Source organism: Monodelphis domestica, chromosome 3 (assembly GCF_027887165.1).
Source record: "Monodelphis domestica isolate mMonDom1 chromosome 3, mMonDom1.pri, whole genome shotgun sequence".
NCBI lineage: Eukaryota > Metazoa > Chordata > Mammalia > Didelphimorphia > Didelphidae > Monodelphis > Monodelphis domestica.
Genome location: NC_077229.1, coordinates 172,035,115 through 172,052,631, shown reverse-complemented (window position 1 = coordinate 172,052,631; position 17,517 = coordinate 172,035,115). Strand labels below are relative to the sequence as shown.

General features: G+C 35.1%; 1 protein-coding gene across 7 annotated transcripts in view; it reads left to right on the top strand.

Moving 5' to 3' along the window:
- Window positions 1-17,517, top strand: part of VPS13B (vacuolar protein sorting 13 homolog B) — a 1,055,144-nt gene that overhangs the window by 73,727 nt on the left and 963,900 nt on the right. For all 7 annotated transcript variants that reach the window (XM_056820764.1, XM_056820763.1, XM_056820760.1 and 4 more), the window contains 3 exons: window positions 7,617-7,784; window positions 9,730-9,911; window positions 16,474-16,648. In XM_056820764.1, coding sequence (XP_056676742.1) covers window positions 7,617-7,784; window positions 9,730-9,911; window positions 16,474-16,648 — 525 coding nt within the window. The remainder of the gene's footprint in view (window positions 1-7,616; window positions 7,785-9,729; window positions 9,912-16,473; window positions 16,649-17,517) is intronic.

Here is a 17,517-nt window from a genome sequence, read left to right as displayed (position 1 = left end):
GCTATACCATTTGGTGCATAGATGTTGATTAGTGATAATTCCTCATTGTCTATACTCCCTTTTAACAGAATATATTTACCTTCCCTATCCCCTTTGATCTGGTTTATTTGTGCTTTGACTTTGTCAGATATCATGATTGCAACTCTTGCCTTCTTTCTATCAGTTGAGTCCCAGAAGGTCTTACTCTATCCTTTAATTCTAACCTTGTGAGTATCAACCCACCTCATATGTGTTTCTTGAAGACAACATATAGTAGGGTTTTGGATTCTAATCCATTCTGCTATTCATCTATGTTTTATGGGCGAGTTCATCCCATTCACGTTCAAAGTTATGATTGTCACTTGTGGATTCCCTGGCATTTTGATATCCTCCCCTAATTCTGACCTTTCTTCTTTAGCTATAACCTTTTAAACCAGTAATTTACTTTATATTAGTCCCCCTAGTCCCTTCCCTTGATATACTTCCCTTTATAGCCCCTCCCTTTCCCCCCTTCCCCTCCCCCTTTCCTTCCCTCCCTTTTTATACTCCCTCCTCCCTCCCCTCCTTAATTTCCCCTTGTCTCTTACCCTGCTGGATAAGATAAAGTTCAAGATTCGAGTGGATCTAGATGTTCTAAGCTCTCCGAGTTGATTTCACTGAGAAAGGTTTAAGTAATACCAGTTAGGACTTTCTTCCTCTCCTCCCTATAGGAAATTCCTTCCCTTCCCCTTCCCATGTGTATCTTTGTGTGAGAAAGATTATTCTATTTTGTTTTTTTTCTATTTCTTGAAGTATATCTTAGTACCATCAATGATTTCACCCCCTCCCTTTTTCTTTCTTTCACCCCCCTTTTCTCCATATTGTCTTAATGCCCCAATCATTCCCTATGCGTCATTCTTCTAACTACTCTAATGATGCATGCAATTTTTGAGAGTTACATATTATATTTTCCTCACATATTAATATATATAATTTGATACAAATGTAGTCCTTATAGAAGAGAGTTTGAATAAAAGAAAAAAATAACATTTTTCTCCTTTTCCCTTTCCTTCATATTTACCTTTTCAAGTTTTCCTTGTTCTTGTGTTTGGATGTTGAACTTTCCACAGAGCTCTGGTCTTTTCTTTACAAAAACTTGGAAATATTCTATTTTGTTGAATGCCCATAGTTTCCCCTGGAAGTATATAGTCAGTGTTGATGGATAGCTGATTCTTGGTTGAATACCCAGCTCTTTTGCCTTTCTGAAAATCATGTTCCATGCCTCATGGTCATTCAGAGTGGAAATTGCAAGGTCTTGTGTGACCCTGATTGGCATTCCTTTATATTTAAATTGTCTTTTTCTGGCTTCTTGTAAGATTTTTTCTTTTACTTGAAAGCTTTGGAATTTGGGAATTACATTCCTGGGAGTTGTCTTTTGGGGATTTAGTGTAGAGGGTGTTCTGTGAACCCTTTCAATGCCTGTGTTGCCCCCTTCTTCTAGAATCTCTGGGCAGTTTGCTTTGATGATATTTTTTATTATGATGTCAAGATTACTATTTATTTCTGGCTTATCTAGTAGGCCAATTATTCTCAGATTGTCTCTCCTTCTATTTTTCAGGTCTGTCACCTTGTCAGTGAGATATTTTATGTTCTCTTCTAATTTCTTAGGCTTTTGGCTTTGCTTTATTAATTCTTGCTCTTTTGCAAGATCATTGTCTTCCACTTGCCTGATTCTGACCTTTAAAGCCTGGTTTTCCTTTTCAGTTTGTTCTATCGTGCTATTTGAGGCCTCAAGCTGTTTTTGTAGTTGTGTTTTTTCGTGCTTCGGATTGCTGAGTTCCTTTTGTATTATTTCCCATTTTTCCTGCCAGAAGACTTCCATCTTTTTGATAAGTTCCAATTTAAATTCTTCAAGAGCTTATGGACAATTTCCATTTTTTTGGAAGGTTTTGGAGCATTTGTTTGAGCTTCCTCTTCTGCTATTAACTCTGCTTTTTGTATTTTCCCTCCATAAAATGTATCCAAAGTCACCCCCTTCTTCTTGCTCTTCTTGGTGTTGGGGTTCTTGGATACAATTTGCCATCTCTGTGTTTTTTTTTCCTCTTTCCTCCCCTTTCCAGTCAGAAATCTAAATGAGTAGTACTTGCCCTCAGTATAATGGTCTAATGGTCAAGGCTTTAGTCTCAGGCTAATTCTAGGTTCTCTGCAGCTGTGCTGTCTTCCTGGTGAGGCCCAGGGACTGCCCTCCTCTGCTTGCTGGCGTTTTGGGAGTTAGTGCTCTCAGGTGAAAGTCTTTGGTGGTCTTAGCTAACTCCCAAGACCTGTATGTGCTCCTTGTTCATGTCAGGAGATCCCTTTGCGCACTCAGTGATTACAGCGTGCTAGTTCTGGGTGCCTGAGATCTGTGCTCCCCTAGCCCACCTGCCGGGGTTTCAGGTTTTAGTACTCTTAGGAGAAGGACCTTATCTTATTTAGGTCCCCAGACCTGGGGCTGCTTGTTGTTCAGTCCTGGACTGATCCTCCCTCAGTTGTTGATTCTGGCCAGTGCTGACTTTAGCTCTGTCTCTGGCTGTTTGGTGGGGGAGGGGAGGGTGGGTCAGCTTTTCTTTCCCTTATATTGTGGAGGTGCCGGAATCCCACCTACCTTCAGAGCTTCGCTTTGTTGTGGTGTCTATCTGTTCTTATGAGGATGGTTGTTTTTTATTTTGGGAGGGTCTTTTGCGGTCTTCTGTGTCGTTGGGTCTGAGAAAAGGAAGCAAGCCGTGTCTACTCTGCAGCCATGCTTACCTGGAAGTCTCTCTCTCTTTTTTTTAAACATTATTTTATTTGGTCATTTTCATACATTATTCATTGGAAACAGAGATCATTTTCTTTTCCTCCCCCTCCTCCCGCCACCCCTCTCCTAGCCAAGGTGCAATTCCACTGGGTATAACATGTGTCCTTGCTCCGAACCCATTTCGTTGTTGTCGGTATTTGCGTTAGGGTGCTCATTTAGCTTCTCTCCTCAATTATATCTCCTCCACCCCCTAGTCAAACAGTTGCTTTTCCTTGGTGTTTTTACCCTCACAGTTTGTCCTCTACTTGAGGATAGTTTTTTTTTCTTATAGATCCCTGCAGATTGTTCAGGGACATTGTATTGCCATTAATGGAGAAGTCTATTACGTTCGATTCCACAGTGTATCAGTCTCTGTGTACAATGTTCTCCTGGTTCTGCTCCTTTCACTCTGCATCACTTCCTGGAGATTGTTCCAGTCTCCATGGAATTCCTCTACTTTATTATTCCTTTTAGCACAATAGTATTTCATCACCAACATATACCACAATTTGTTCAGCCATTCCCCAATTGAGGAACATCCCCTCATTTTCCAATTTTTTTTTGCCACCACAAAGAGTGCAGCTATGAATATTCTTGTACAAGTCTTTTTCCTTATTATTTATTTGGAGTACAAACCCAGCAGTGGTATGGCTGGATCAAAGGGCAGACATTCTTTTAGTGCTCTTTGGGCATAGTTCCAAATTGCCCTCCAGAATGGTTGGATCAATTCACAACTCCACCAGCAATGAATTAGTGTTCCGACTTTGCCACATCCCCTCCAGCATTCATTACTTTCCTTTGCTGTCATGTTGGCCAATCTGCTAGGTGTGAGGTGATACCTCAGAGTTGTTTTGATTTGCATCTCTCTGATTATAACAGATTTAGAACATTTTTTTCATATGCTTATTAATAGTTTTGATTTCTTTAACTGAAAACTGCCTATTCATGTCACTTGCCCATTTTTCAATTGGAGAATACCTTGATTTTTTGTTCAACTAGTTTAACTCTATAAATTTGAGTAATTATACCTTTGTCAGAGGTTTTTGTTATGAAAATTGTTTCCCAATTTGTTGCCTCCCTTCTAATTTTAGTTACATCGGTTTTGTTTGTACAGAAGCTTTTTAATTTGATGTAGTCAAAATTATTTATTTTACGTTTTGTGACTCTTAAGTCTTGCTTGGTTTTAAAATCTTTCCCTTCCCACAGGTCTGACATTTGTACTCTTCTGTGATCACCTAATTTACTTATAGTTTCCTTCTTTATGTTCAGGTCATTCACCCATTCTGAGTTTATCTTGGTATAGGGTGTGAGGTGTTGATCCAAACCTAGTCTCTCCCACACTGTTTTCCAATTTTCCCAGCAGTTTTTCTCAAATAGTGGATTTTTGTCCCAAAAGCTGGGCTCTTTGGGTTTGTCATAGACTGTTTTGCTGAGGTCATTTACGCCAAGTCTATTCCACTGATCCTCCTTTCTGTCTCTTAGCCAGTACCAAATTGTTTTGATGACCACTGTTTTGTAATATAGTTTGAGATCTGAGACTGCAAGGCCACCTTCCTTTGTATTTTTTTCCCCATTATTTCCCTGGATATCCTTGATCCTTTGTTCTTCCAAATGAACTTTGTTATGGTTTTCTCTAATTGAGTAAAAAAGTTTTTTGGAAGTTCAATGGGTATGTCACCAAATAGATAGATCAGTTTGGGTAAGATGGTCATTTTTATTATGTTAGCTCGTCCCACCCATGAGCAATCAATGTTTTTCCAGTTTTTTAGATCTAGTTTTAATTGTGTGGAGAGTGTTTTGTAGTTGTGTTCATATAGTTCTTATGTTTGTTTCGGTAGGTAGATTCCTAAGTATTTTATATTGTCTCGGGTGACTTTAAATGGAATTTCTCTTTCTAATTCTTGCTGCTGAACTGGGTTGGAGATATATAGAAATGCTGATGACTTATGCGGGTTTATTTTGTATCCTGCAACTTTGCTAAAGTCGTTGATTTTTTCCACTAGCTTTTTGGTTGATTCTCTAGGATTCTTTAAGTAAATCATCATATCATCTGCAAGGAGTGATAACTTGGTCTCCTCCTTGCCTATTTTGATGCCTTCAATTTCTTTTTCTTTTTTAATTGCTACTGCTAGTGTTTCTAGTACAATATTAAATAGTAAAGGTGATAATAGGCATCCGTGTTTTACTCCTGATCTTATTGGGAAGGCTTCGAGTTTATCCCCATTGCAGATGATGTTTGCTGATGGTTTTAAATATATACTGTTTATTATTTTTAGGAAAGGCCCTTCTATTCCTATACTTTGTAGTGTTTTCAATAGGAATGGGTGTTGTATTTTATCAAAGGCTTTTCCTGCATCTATTGAGATAATCATGTGATTTTTGTCATTTTGCTTGTTAATATGGTCAATTATGTGGATGGTTTTCTAAATATTGAAGCATCCTTGTATTCCTGGTATGAACCCCATCCACTACATTCTGGGCTATTGGCAGTCACTGTGACTTTTGTCTTGTCGTTGGAATTCAGTGACTTTGGAAGAGAGAGGAACACTGATGATTTTGGGAAATTCAGCCTCATTTAAATTCAGTTCACTCAGAAGTCAAGGCATCACTTTGTGATATCATTCGTCCTCTTTAGAAATGAAGAATGAACAACAAGAAGTGGTGATTGAATGAATGACTGAATCTCTATTATAATATCTTAGTGTTAAAATTCCTTTGTAATTTGCACTAGGGGGGTGCAGTTTGGGTTTTCATATAATTTAATTATAATTACTTACCATATATTAGATTACAATTTTGTAGAACCTAGAGTTGAAGGAAATTCAATCACCATGTTCTGATAAATTTGTTGGTGGAAGTAGGGGTGTGAATCTACCATTCTATACTAACACTTTAGTTACTTTTTTCCTTTTCCTTGTAACAAGGGAATCACTTTAAAGGACTGATATATATTAATTTAAGGTCGCCAAGGAATCAGCTATGTAATTCCTAAATGAAAAACTCAAGTCAGCCGTCAGCCTTTTTTGGAGTTTAATTACAATAGGAGTAAGAAAGGAATTAGAGATAGAGAGAGAGAGAGAAAGGGGAGAGAAGGGAATAGGGCTTAAATACCCCTTCTGTTTAGGCTGGGCCAAAAGGCCCAAGCCCTTAGATAGCTGGAGCAAAGAAAAGAGACCAGTCCCTATTACTCACGTGTCCAAAATGGAGAAACAGTCTCAGGGGCCCCCACCTTCAGCTTCCTTCAGAGCAAGCCTTCTCAGAGCCCCGGAACCACACCGACCAAAACCTCCAACCCTCGAGTCTTCAGACCCCCTATCTTTAAGGACACCATCCAAGTTCCTCCCCTCCTTTCTCCCATCTACCAATCACTCTTCATCAATTTCCCTCTGCCAATGGAGGCTCTAGCTTAACTCAGGACCGCCCAGAGGTTTCTGGCTTTTGCACATGTCTGTTGAAGGTCATATTTTCAAATGATTAAATCTTTACTCCTTTGCTACAGCCCTTTCTAAATCCTGTTAACTTGAGTATGGTAGAGATTGGAATAATTAAATTTTGATCTAGGCTGCAGCCCTTACTCAATCCTATTAGGACTGAATAGGGTGGAGATTTATTCCAAGTATCTCCATTGTATCAATTCTAAAATCAATCAAGACTCAAAGAAATTCCTGTTCTATGCTTAAGCATAGGTCAAAGTCCTTTCCATTGTTCAGCAAAAGGTTTCTGTCCTAAAGTAATCTTAAGAAGGGAAGAGAAGGAACCTCTCATGCCAATGGGGTTCCCATTCCAATAGACTATCAGTAAGAAATTTTCCAAGTATGAAATATCCCAATGGTGAAATTTCCAACATTTATAAGTCTAAGGAAATTTGAGGTTTACATCCTCAAAGTTCCTTTTTTTTGATTAGATTATTTAGTGGGGAGGAAAGTGAGAGAAATTTATTTAAAAGAAGTACAGTTAGCTTCATTATAGGCCAAACTTCTTTTCTATTATACCATAAGCACACTGTCAACAAACATTTATTAAAAGCTCTCTTGTCAGGCTCTGTGCTAACCAAGCATAGAAGATAGAAATACATGCAAAAAGAAAGACTTTCTCTGCTCTAAAAGGAGTTTGCATTCTAATTGGAGAAGTCAATATATCAAAAGAAGTTGACGAGTAGAGAAGGAGAGGATGATGACAAAATCTAGAGTCAGACACATTTGTAGGACAGAAATGAATGTTGACTGCCTGTGCTTCTCCCCAAGATGGAGACGTTGGGAGGAGAGGAATAAAGGGTAGAAAGGTATTTTAGAATAAGAAGACTATAGTCAGGAATGAAGTTCCAAGGTGAAAAAATAGCTAATGTTTGGTAGAGAATTCTAGATAGGCACTCTAGTAATTACAGGGAATACAAAAAAAAGACACATATAATCTCTGCTTTACTAAAGGAGCTCATGTTCTAATGGAGGAGACAAATAACTAGGTACCTACTCAAATTCTTTATATTTAATAATTGTATAATGTTTTTTGTGAAAACTCTTGTATATAGGCTTAATAATAAGGGATGATTTACCATAAAAGATATATTATAATGAAATTAAGAAAGCACTGGTATGTTATAATGGAGGAAAGAGCTTTGTTATAATTTATATGCTATTTATGCAGTGGATTTTTTCCCTCCATGAATTTTAAACTTGAATTCCTTGTTTTCCTTGGGTTCTATGTTTATTATCCTAGAAAAGGTTAGATGGCTCTTAAATGAAATATTTTATCTTTTAGAAAGTTATCTACAAGATTGCAAGAGAATTTAATAAAAGACTTCTAGGTAATTGAATTATTTTTTCCTTTTTTTCCCCTTTTTCAGGCTATGTGCAGAGTTTGATTAGACGAGTTGTAAATAATGTCAATATTGTTATAAATAATCTCATATTAAAGTATGTGGAGGATGATATTGTTCTTTCAGTCAATATTACATCTGCAGAGTGTTACACAGTAGATGAATTTTGGGATCGAGCATTCATGGACATTTCTGGTGAGTAAAATTCAATATTAGTTTTCCTTTTTGTATTAAAATTGAAGCATTTTAATTAAAAATAATTTATCAGTTAATGACCATTTGTTAATTACACATTCATTGTATAGCATGCTGTGCTAGATGTTGGGAAAGATGTAAAATTTATGTAAGAGATAGTTTAGTTTTCTCATTTTCTGTCCTTTCCCACTTGTTCTTTGAATCTCTCAAAAATGATCTATGCTTTTAGTTGTTACAAGTTCTATGTATGAGTAATAGGGATAGATGTCTGGATGTATCTTGATGGAGGGGGAGAGAGAGAGAGAGACAGACAGACAGACAGACAGACAGACATTAAAAATAATGAATCGTCTTGAAGTATCTTCTTAGATGTTATTTTCATTGCATCTTATATTTTTATAATATTAGAGCATAGGCTATTTTGAATTCATTTGGATTTCTTCCCCTTTTCCTCTTCTTTCTAGTCTTCTAGGAAAGGTGCTAACAAGCATTGAAATGCCCCCAAAGATTAGACTATAGATGTAGATGTAGGATACATGAAACAAAACTGGATAATACAGAAATTGAATAATCAGCCATTCATTATTTGAAAAATCAGGAGAGTGGCAGGGTAAGTTCTTGGCATCAGTATCAGTTAGCTCTGTGAGTTAAGTTTAATCACATGACTTCCTCTTATCTTAGTTTTATCATAGATAAGATGGATACTATCTTTTATATAACTATATTTTGAAGAAGACATGTAATGATGTATGTGCTTTTCAGGATCATAAAATAATATGAGATTAATTAGAAATTGTTTTGTATGCATAGAGTATTGGCTATTGAGTTGGGAGAGACTTAGATTGGAATCCTTTGTTTAGGGGTAGCTAGGGGCTCAGTGGATAGTGAACCCTACCTGGAAATGGGGTCCTGGTTCAAATGTGGCCTTAGATAATTCTTAGCTAGGTAATTCTGGGCAAGTCACTAACCCTAATTGTCTAGACCTTGCTCCTCTTCTGCCTTGTAACTGATAATTGGTTTTGATTCTAAGACAGATTTAAAAAAAAAATCCTATGTCTAATATTTAATAACCGACTTTGAGGATTTCATATGATATTTTACATCCTTAGTTTCCTTACCTACAAAACAAGAATACCTGTAGTATTTGCCTTAGGTGTTTGTTTAAAAGAAATAATTATGTAAAATGGTTTGCAAATTTCAAATTGCTACTTAACTGTATAATTATTACTGTTCTTTAAAAGGGACTTAAAAAAAATCCAAACTATAGAATCAGGTTCTAGAGAACGGAATAAATGGACTTTGGTGTATCTCTAGCTTTTGGATACTCCATTTAAAAAAAGGTCTAGTGATAAAGCTTTTGCTATATTTTTATTATTTTGGGGGTGGGAAATTTGGCTCTTATTTACTTCTTAGTATTGAAACATTGAAAAGTATTGATTTTGATTTAAGGGGAGAAAACACAATGAAATCTCTTAAAATTTCTTCTCCTTCTAGTCCTTTTTTCATATTCCCTATCTTTGTGTAAATTTGGAACATTATTAGTTCATATATTCTTTTAAAATTTATTCATGTGTATTATCTATTGAATGAAATGTAGAATGTGTATGAACGCTTGTGATAAAGATTGCTAAAAAAACAGGCTTGATCCCATACATATGCTTAACTCCTTGGTTTTATCATCAATTTAAATTCTCTTTGGATTTTGAAATAAAAAATGGACTGAGTTCTTAGACATTACTGTGGGAATAGGAACCTTGAATCTTGCCTGAATGGACTTGAATATTTTAGCTATTGAAATAAACCTAGTAAAAGGAATTATAGTTAAGATATTCTCCATTTATTTGCTTTAATTTGTGATTTTCAATTACTCATCAAAATTACCACTTTCATTTTTAAAAATTATTTTTCTACAATTATATTTAACTTTAAAATGTTTTCTTTTTAGCAACTGACCTGGTACTTCGGAAGGTTATAAATTTTTCTGACTGCACAGTTTGCCTTGATAAGAGGAATGCTAGTGGTAAAATTGAGTTTTATCAGGATCCTTTGTTGTACAAATGTTCCTTCAGAACTCGCCTTCATTTTACTTATGATAACTTGAATTCCAAGATGCCCTCCGTTATTAAAGTAAGTGCCACAAATGGTGTTTGTTTATTTGTTTGTTTTTTTTTTACTTCAGTAGTTAAGAATTGCACGACTTCATTTGGCTTTCTTAATTTTTAGCTATGACCATATATTTTTTCCATTCTGGTTTTTAAGAAATGCATTTAAACTAATTATCTATTTGATTTCTCTTGAAAAGCACAGCTATTTTGTCCATGTAACTATATAATTTGAATAGTTATATAATCATTTAAAGTTGAGATAATGTGGAGTTAGGCTTGTACAGGTAATACATTATGGTCTATTTAGACTTTTTGATTCTTCTTTCACTCTAAACTTCCAGTTTTTGAAGTTAATACTTACCAGATAACAGTGTGTTTTCCTTGAATTGAAGAGTTTCTATTTCAAGATTCTTTTAAAAAGTGACATGAATTGGTTTTCATGTTTTGCAACACAAATTCAAGATAATCGTATAATTGATTGACTGATTGACTGACAGAGGGAATCAGTGTTTACTATGAACCAAGCATCATGCTAAATGCTGAAGATAAAAATAGAAAAGCAGAACAAGTCCTTGCACACATTTTTTTTTAATACATCATTTATTTATTTATTTATTTATTTAGTCAATTTAGAACATTATTCCTTGGTTACAAGAATCTTATTGTTTCCCTCCCCTTCCCCACTCTTTCATGTAGCCAATGCACAATTCCACTGGGCATTACATGTGTCCTTGATCAGAACCTATTTCCATGTTGTTGATGTTTACCTTGCACACATTTTAATTGAGGAAGACAATATAGAAGAAAGTCAAGTCACAGAACAGATGGTGAGCCAAGAAGACCTGAGTGTAGGTGATGGACAATGACATTTTGCTACTTCTCATAAAGATAAACAAGTTAATTCTCTAATAAATCAGAGAAATTTCACACCTGAGTCAAATCAGCAAACACTTATTAAGTGCCTCTTAGTGCCAAACCTGGGCTAAACAGTGGGGACAAAAAAGAAAGGCAAAAAGCAGTTCCTACTCTCAAGCTGTAGGCAACATACTTGGTCACAATTTTGTACAAGTAGGATATTCAGGATGCCACTACTATTCCTATTCTTTACATAAGAGATGTGTATTGCATAAAGGTCCCCTAAAAGTCTTCAGTGTTTTAACCAAAAAGGACTATTTGGTGATTTCTGTATTTACATGTCTCATGCTTTTGCTTGGGCTGTCCTCCAATTCTGGTAGACGTTCTGTTGTCCCCACTTCGTAGATTTCCTAGCTTCCTTCAAAGCTTAGCTTAAATGTTACCTTTGGCAGGAAGACTATCTTTGTCTTCTCAGTTTCTAGTCTTCTTGCCCAGAAACCATATTTATATGTTTGTGTATATGTCTATCTATCTATCTATATATATCTATCTGTCTATCTGTATCTATTTTTTAAACCCATACTTTCTCTATTAGAATTGATACTAGATATCGGTTCCAAGGCAGAAGAGCAATAAGGGGTGGGATTGATACTTGCCCACAGAGGTAGGAATTTGAAGTCACATTTGAACCCAGGACCTCCAGTTTCCAGGCCTGCCTTTCGATGAGCTGAGCCATCTAGCTGCCCTTGTGTGTATGTATATATATATGTGTGTATGGCTATTTGTGTGTGTGAGTATAGTTTTAATTTTGTATTTAATTTTTTATGTTTTTGTGCCACCTATTTTTCCTTTCTTGCACCTCCCCCAGGCCTTTCTTTGAGGGCAGGGAGGAATTCATTTTTATGTTTGTATTCCTAATGCCTGGCAAAAGTTGTTTAGTCATTGTGGTTTTCTTGGCAGAGATACTGTAATGGTTCGCTATTTCCATCTCCTACACATTTTACAGATGAGGGAACTGAGGCCACAAAGATGAAGTGACTTGTCTAGGGTTATACATTTAGTATGTGAGGATAAGAATTGTCATTATTTCTCTTCCTTACCACTTGTACCAATTTAATTTAATTTAATTCATTAATTATTTTTTCTCCTTTCTCTACCACTAGAAAAAGAACAAAAATAAAACTCTCTTAACCATTATACTTAAGCAAGCCATTAATCCATTTATAGTGCACTAACATTCATAATGACTCTTGATATGTATATTACACTTAAAGCTTTGCAAGTACTTTTCCCAAAATTTTTTATTTGATCCTCATAATTAACTCCATTTTATAGATTAAGAAACTGAAGCAGACAGGTTAAGTGACTTGCCCAGGGTCACAGAGCTAGTAAATATTTGAGTTAGTTTTTAAAGCTAAGTTTCCCAGTCTAGTACTCTATCTGTGATGCCACTAAAATCCTTGTTTTTCAGGCAATGACATTTGACACATTTTAGAACTATTACTTTATACAGCATCAGTTATGTCCTCTAAACATGAGCAGTGAACCTAAAGGTTTAAAATCCTCTTGGTGTTTTACGGTTGATTTTTAAAAAATTTTACAGAAAAGTTCTTTTAGAAATTTTAGGTCTTTTGTTAAGTTGATACATGGAATGAACTTTTACTGTTCCATTAACCAGCTTCTGACAAGCAAAGTTATATAAAGGAAATGCTGACATAGATTGAACCATAGTATTGAATGGCACGAATGTAATTGTAATTATAATAAATGAGTTTTACTTTGTTTTCTTATATAGGAAAGCTTTTAATGAATCCTGAATAACCATAACATATATGGCAGATTATATAGAATAACATTAACATGAAAATGGTTACGTCTATATGAGACTCACCTGATTTTTTTTGGTTAATGGTCAGTCACTACTATTTTATTTTTTTCTTTTCTTTGTTTTGTATAGTGACCATTTATTTTAAATCCTTATTTAATTTCCCCCTAATATCAGTTTTGAAAATAATTTATGTAGGTTAATGTAAACTTAATGCACTTATATTATTCTTTTTTTTTTAAACCCTTACCTTCCATCTTAGATTCAATGCTGTATATTGGTTCCAAGGCAGAAGAGTGGTAAGGGCTAGGCAATGGGGGTTAAGTGACTTGCCCAGGGTCACACAGCTGGGAAGTGCCTGAGGCCACCTCCTGTCTCTAGGCCTGGCTCTCAATCCACTGAGCTACCCAGCTGCCCCCACTTATATTATTCTTAAAACCTTTCCCTGGCTACCCTAGCTTCTAATGTATATGTTTTCAATTTAACCTGAGACTTGTTAGTAGAGTTAGAGGAGGTAAAAAGAAAATCAAAATCCAATTTAGACACTAGAACAATTCTGTATTAGAAAAATCTTGTTTTTATTTGGATGTTTAGTGCAAATTTAATCAGCTATTTGAGAATGTGGGTGAAACCAGGAAATTATTTCAGTGCACATGTAAGTCAGGTTTTATTCTCATAACATTTTATTTCCAAATCCATACTTACATAACCATTGGGATTGGAGCATGCATGCATGCATATTCTTTTTTTTTTTTAACCAATCAGCTTTGTACATTAGTGCCATCTGCCTCTTTTTCACTTAGATGAATTTAGACTCATCTGAAATCGAGCCAGGTCAATAGACTTTCACCGAAATATTTTTAATGCCAAAATGGCAGATTTCAGTGTTGGCTTTCTTGTAGTCCCAGTGCTAGGGTATGAGAAAGCAGCATTGTCTTTTTTTTTCTTCAGGACTCTCAATGCCTTGAGATAGGTCGCTATAATCCTGCCAAGTATGTTTTTCTAAGTGTTTTGTTGATTTTCATCTTCAGCATATGGCATTAAAAAAAACACAAAAAGACAAACCTTACCTTCTGTTTTAGTAACAACAGGCAGAAGAGCAAGAACTAGGCAAATGGGATTAAGTGACTTGCTCATGGTATACAGCTAGGAAGAATTCTAGGCCAGATTTGAACCCTGTTTCTTCGAACTCTAGGCCTGGCTCTCTATCTACTATACCACCTCGTTGCCCCTAGCATATGACATCTTATAGGCAATGAATTCAATGGATTTTAAGCATGCTTAGTGTGAGACAATAATTCCTTTCATTTGCCGTAAACTTATTCTCTCCAACTCTTCATTATCTTATCTGTGAAATAAAGCATTGTTATAAGGATCTAATGAAATAATGTTCAAATAAGACACTTTGCAAACTTTAAAACCCTATAAAAACCCAGTTTGTTGTTACCAGATATTGTAATTGCTATCTTATCATCACCTGCAACCCTGCCCTTAAGGAACTTAAAGTCTATTTTGGAACTAAGACTTTTATGGACACAAATATGAGGGAAATGCTACAAGTTTCAATATGGTAATTACTTTAAAAAAAGTACTATGGAATTGTCATGGTACCAGAGAAGAAGTAATTTATAAGCTGATCAAGAAAAGGGTCAAGGAAATTTTCACATTGTAGGTGGTATTTGAACTAATCCTTCAATGATGAATAGAAATGAATTGTCAGATTTGTAGGGAGAAACATTCTAGGCAATAGGACCTTTAAAGATGGGAAGTGTGGAAGATTGCTATCAATGATTTGGAACTCATAGGATGATAGATTTAGAGTTGGAAAGAATCTCAGAGAGAGATCAATTTTCAAGCTTAACAAACCAACCTTACATTTGAGGAAAATAAAGAACAATAGAATTTTATTGACTCCAAGGCCACACCAATAGTAAGTAGCTGAGTTAAAATGTGAAACCAGATCCTCTGACTCTCAAGTCCAGTATTCTTTCCCATACATCCTTTGGCCTTCCTCCTTGCTTTCAGCAATATACTTTGGTGGGTTTTTTCCCCCTTTCTTCATCCACTGAATTCTGTTGGCAAGATCTCTAGCAAGGAATATGCTTTCTGCCTCTTTGAGATCTCCATTCAAAAGTCCAGAATTCTTCTCAGAGTACTACTAAGTCCATTCTCCTCTCCCAGCATCCTCTGCTACCAGTGGTCTTTGCTGTCAATTATCTCTTTTTTCAATGTTCCACCTTTTCCTTTGCAACCTGCCCTTACAGTTAGTGAGTTGATAAGAGAGGTATATGGTAGGATTTCCTAGTAGCAGTGAAGGCCCAGGCAAGCTTATGTAACATAAATTTACAGTGGACCAAGATATTTTTCTCTACCTTCATTTAGCAGCATGTATGTAGGAGCAAAAGTGGCATTGGAGAATGAAAATGATCTTAGACTAGGCATTAGATCTTAGGCATGGTACAGTTGTCAATATTAGAAGGCTACAGACTCAAGAGAAGAGGACATTATAGAAGTGAAATGATTCCTCAAGGGGTCAAGATGAAGAGAAGAACAGATGGAGAGTGGCTAGTACAGGGAGATAGCCTAGGATAAAATTGAGAGGGTCTAGGGGTTATAGAATGGACTAATATATACATATTTAAAGGGCGGCAGAAGGAGAAATGAAAAGCTAATAGATTATGGTCTATTGAGGAGATTTTGAAATTCTTGAACATAGAAGTGGTACTTTGTGGGGGGTGGCAAGATCAAAGGTATGACTATCCCTGTGGTTGAGGTGGCGTAAAGAAGTAGGTCCTTGGAAGTGAATAGATTAAGGAAAACTGAGTGATTAGGGTATTTCAAAGAGTTAGTATGCATGACGAAATCCCTTTGTATGAGGGCAGGAGTTGGAGTGGAAAGAAAAATTGTTAGCCAAGTGCAGACCTCATATGTTATGGAACTAATAGATGTTAACCAGGTATGGAACTTATTGAGAAAGGAGAGTGACCTGGCAGTCTGTAAACAACAGCTACCAGGATTTTGATTAGGAAGTAGATATGAATGATATGAACTTCAAAGGTTACTGAGTGATGGAGAAGGGGTGGAATCTGGAAGAGGCAATAGTTAGCAAGGAGTATTATTGTTGTTTTAAATATACAATCACTGCCATTCTTTCTTCCTCATGCCTTATAGACACTTCAGAGCCTAGTTATTAGAGGTTTTTTTTTAATCAGAGCTTTTACATGTTAGCTAATTTCATTTCCTACATTTTCATTGATGCCCCCCCCCCCTTTTTTAAGGAGTTAGTTTTTGGCAACTTTATCACCCCCTTTTGGCAATTCATCTTATTTCTGTCCTGCCATTGATTGATACTAGATAATAATGTTTAGGTTGTGTTTAAAACATTAATTATTCAAATTACTTCAGAAATCATTCTGGAAGGTATGTTTCAGCCAGTTTTCCATTTTTGAGATTAATGTATTTTATTATTCCTATTTCCACAGCTGCAATTTTAGTATTTTCTTTACTTACATATGTCTTTAGGATATGCACATATTCTTTATGGAACAAAACTATCAATGGCAGTTATATAAAAATTTTGCTAAGGTGACATCATCAGACATTTACTGTCTCAAATTTTACAAGGAATGTTTCTATTTATTACTAAATACTGACATAATTACTTATAATATAGTAGATCAAGAATTTTGGTTACATGATATATAATTTCATAAGTTTTCATTTGCATGCACATAGTTTCCATTTAAAACTCCTTAAAAATTTTTGTTATTTTAATTTGATTTCACTGAGATTAAGTCAAGTACTTGTGCTTTGTAAGAATTTTTCTAATTCTAGAATATAAAATGAATATTTTATCTTTGCTTTTAAACATGTTTTCTATTATTTTCTTGTTCTCTTTACTCAGATTCATACCTTAGTTGAGAGTTTGAAGCTCTCCATCACAGATCAACAACTCCCAATGTTTATTCGTATAATGCAGCTAGGTGTTGCTCTTTACTATGGAGAAATAGGAAATTTTAAAGATGGAGAAACAGAAGATCTCAGCTGTCATACCAAAGATATATTAGGAAGTATTTCAGGTAAGTTTAATAATTAATGAAAAAAAATCAAGTTTAGGCAATTTTTGTTTTATTTTTTTTAGTTTCTTTCTCCAATGGGAAATTTGCAAAAACATAATTAAGACTAATTTTTGTTGTTCTGTAATATTTTGAAAAGGTTTTCATTGATTGGTTATTTATAATATATGTATATATTTTTGAAAGCTGCTTTTATGTTATTAATAAAAATTGAATACCGTTGGTGATCAAAATGTGCATTTTAAAGGAGTTAAAGCAACATAGTTGGGAGATTTCTATGTTCCAGTTAGAGAGTAGTAAACTGGTAACAATTTAGATTTTGGTATTTTACACTTTGATATATCATATAATGACCAGAAGTCCTGTACTTTATGGGTTTTCAGATTATTAAACATTCCTGGGTCCTCGAGCATCTTTTGGAAACAGAAAATCGTTTCAGTTTAAGTGTAAGAATAGAAATAGGAAGTACTTATCTCCTTCTTCAAGGGCAATATATATATATATATATATATATATATATATATATATATATACATATATATATATATATAGCATAGCTATATCCTCATTTAGTTTGGGAAATATTTTTTTTTACCACCAAATGAGGATGCAAACAGTATATACCTAGGTTTCTGCAGAGCTATAATCTTTCTGAACCAAAGTAATATTTTAAATAACATTGTATTTTTGTGTGATATGCTTTTGGGATTTGGTAACAATCTTCTATTTTTAGAATTATCCCTCTTCTAGTATTTCAAAAATGATTCGATCAGAAATGCTTTGAAGTCAATAATGAGCATTTGTTGTTATAAGGGAGAGGTCCCTGAGGTATTAATACAGACAGGTGATCAGGAATTTTACGTAACCTGATC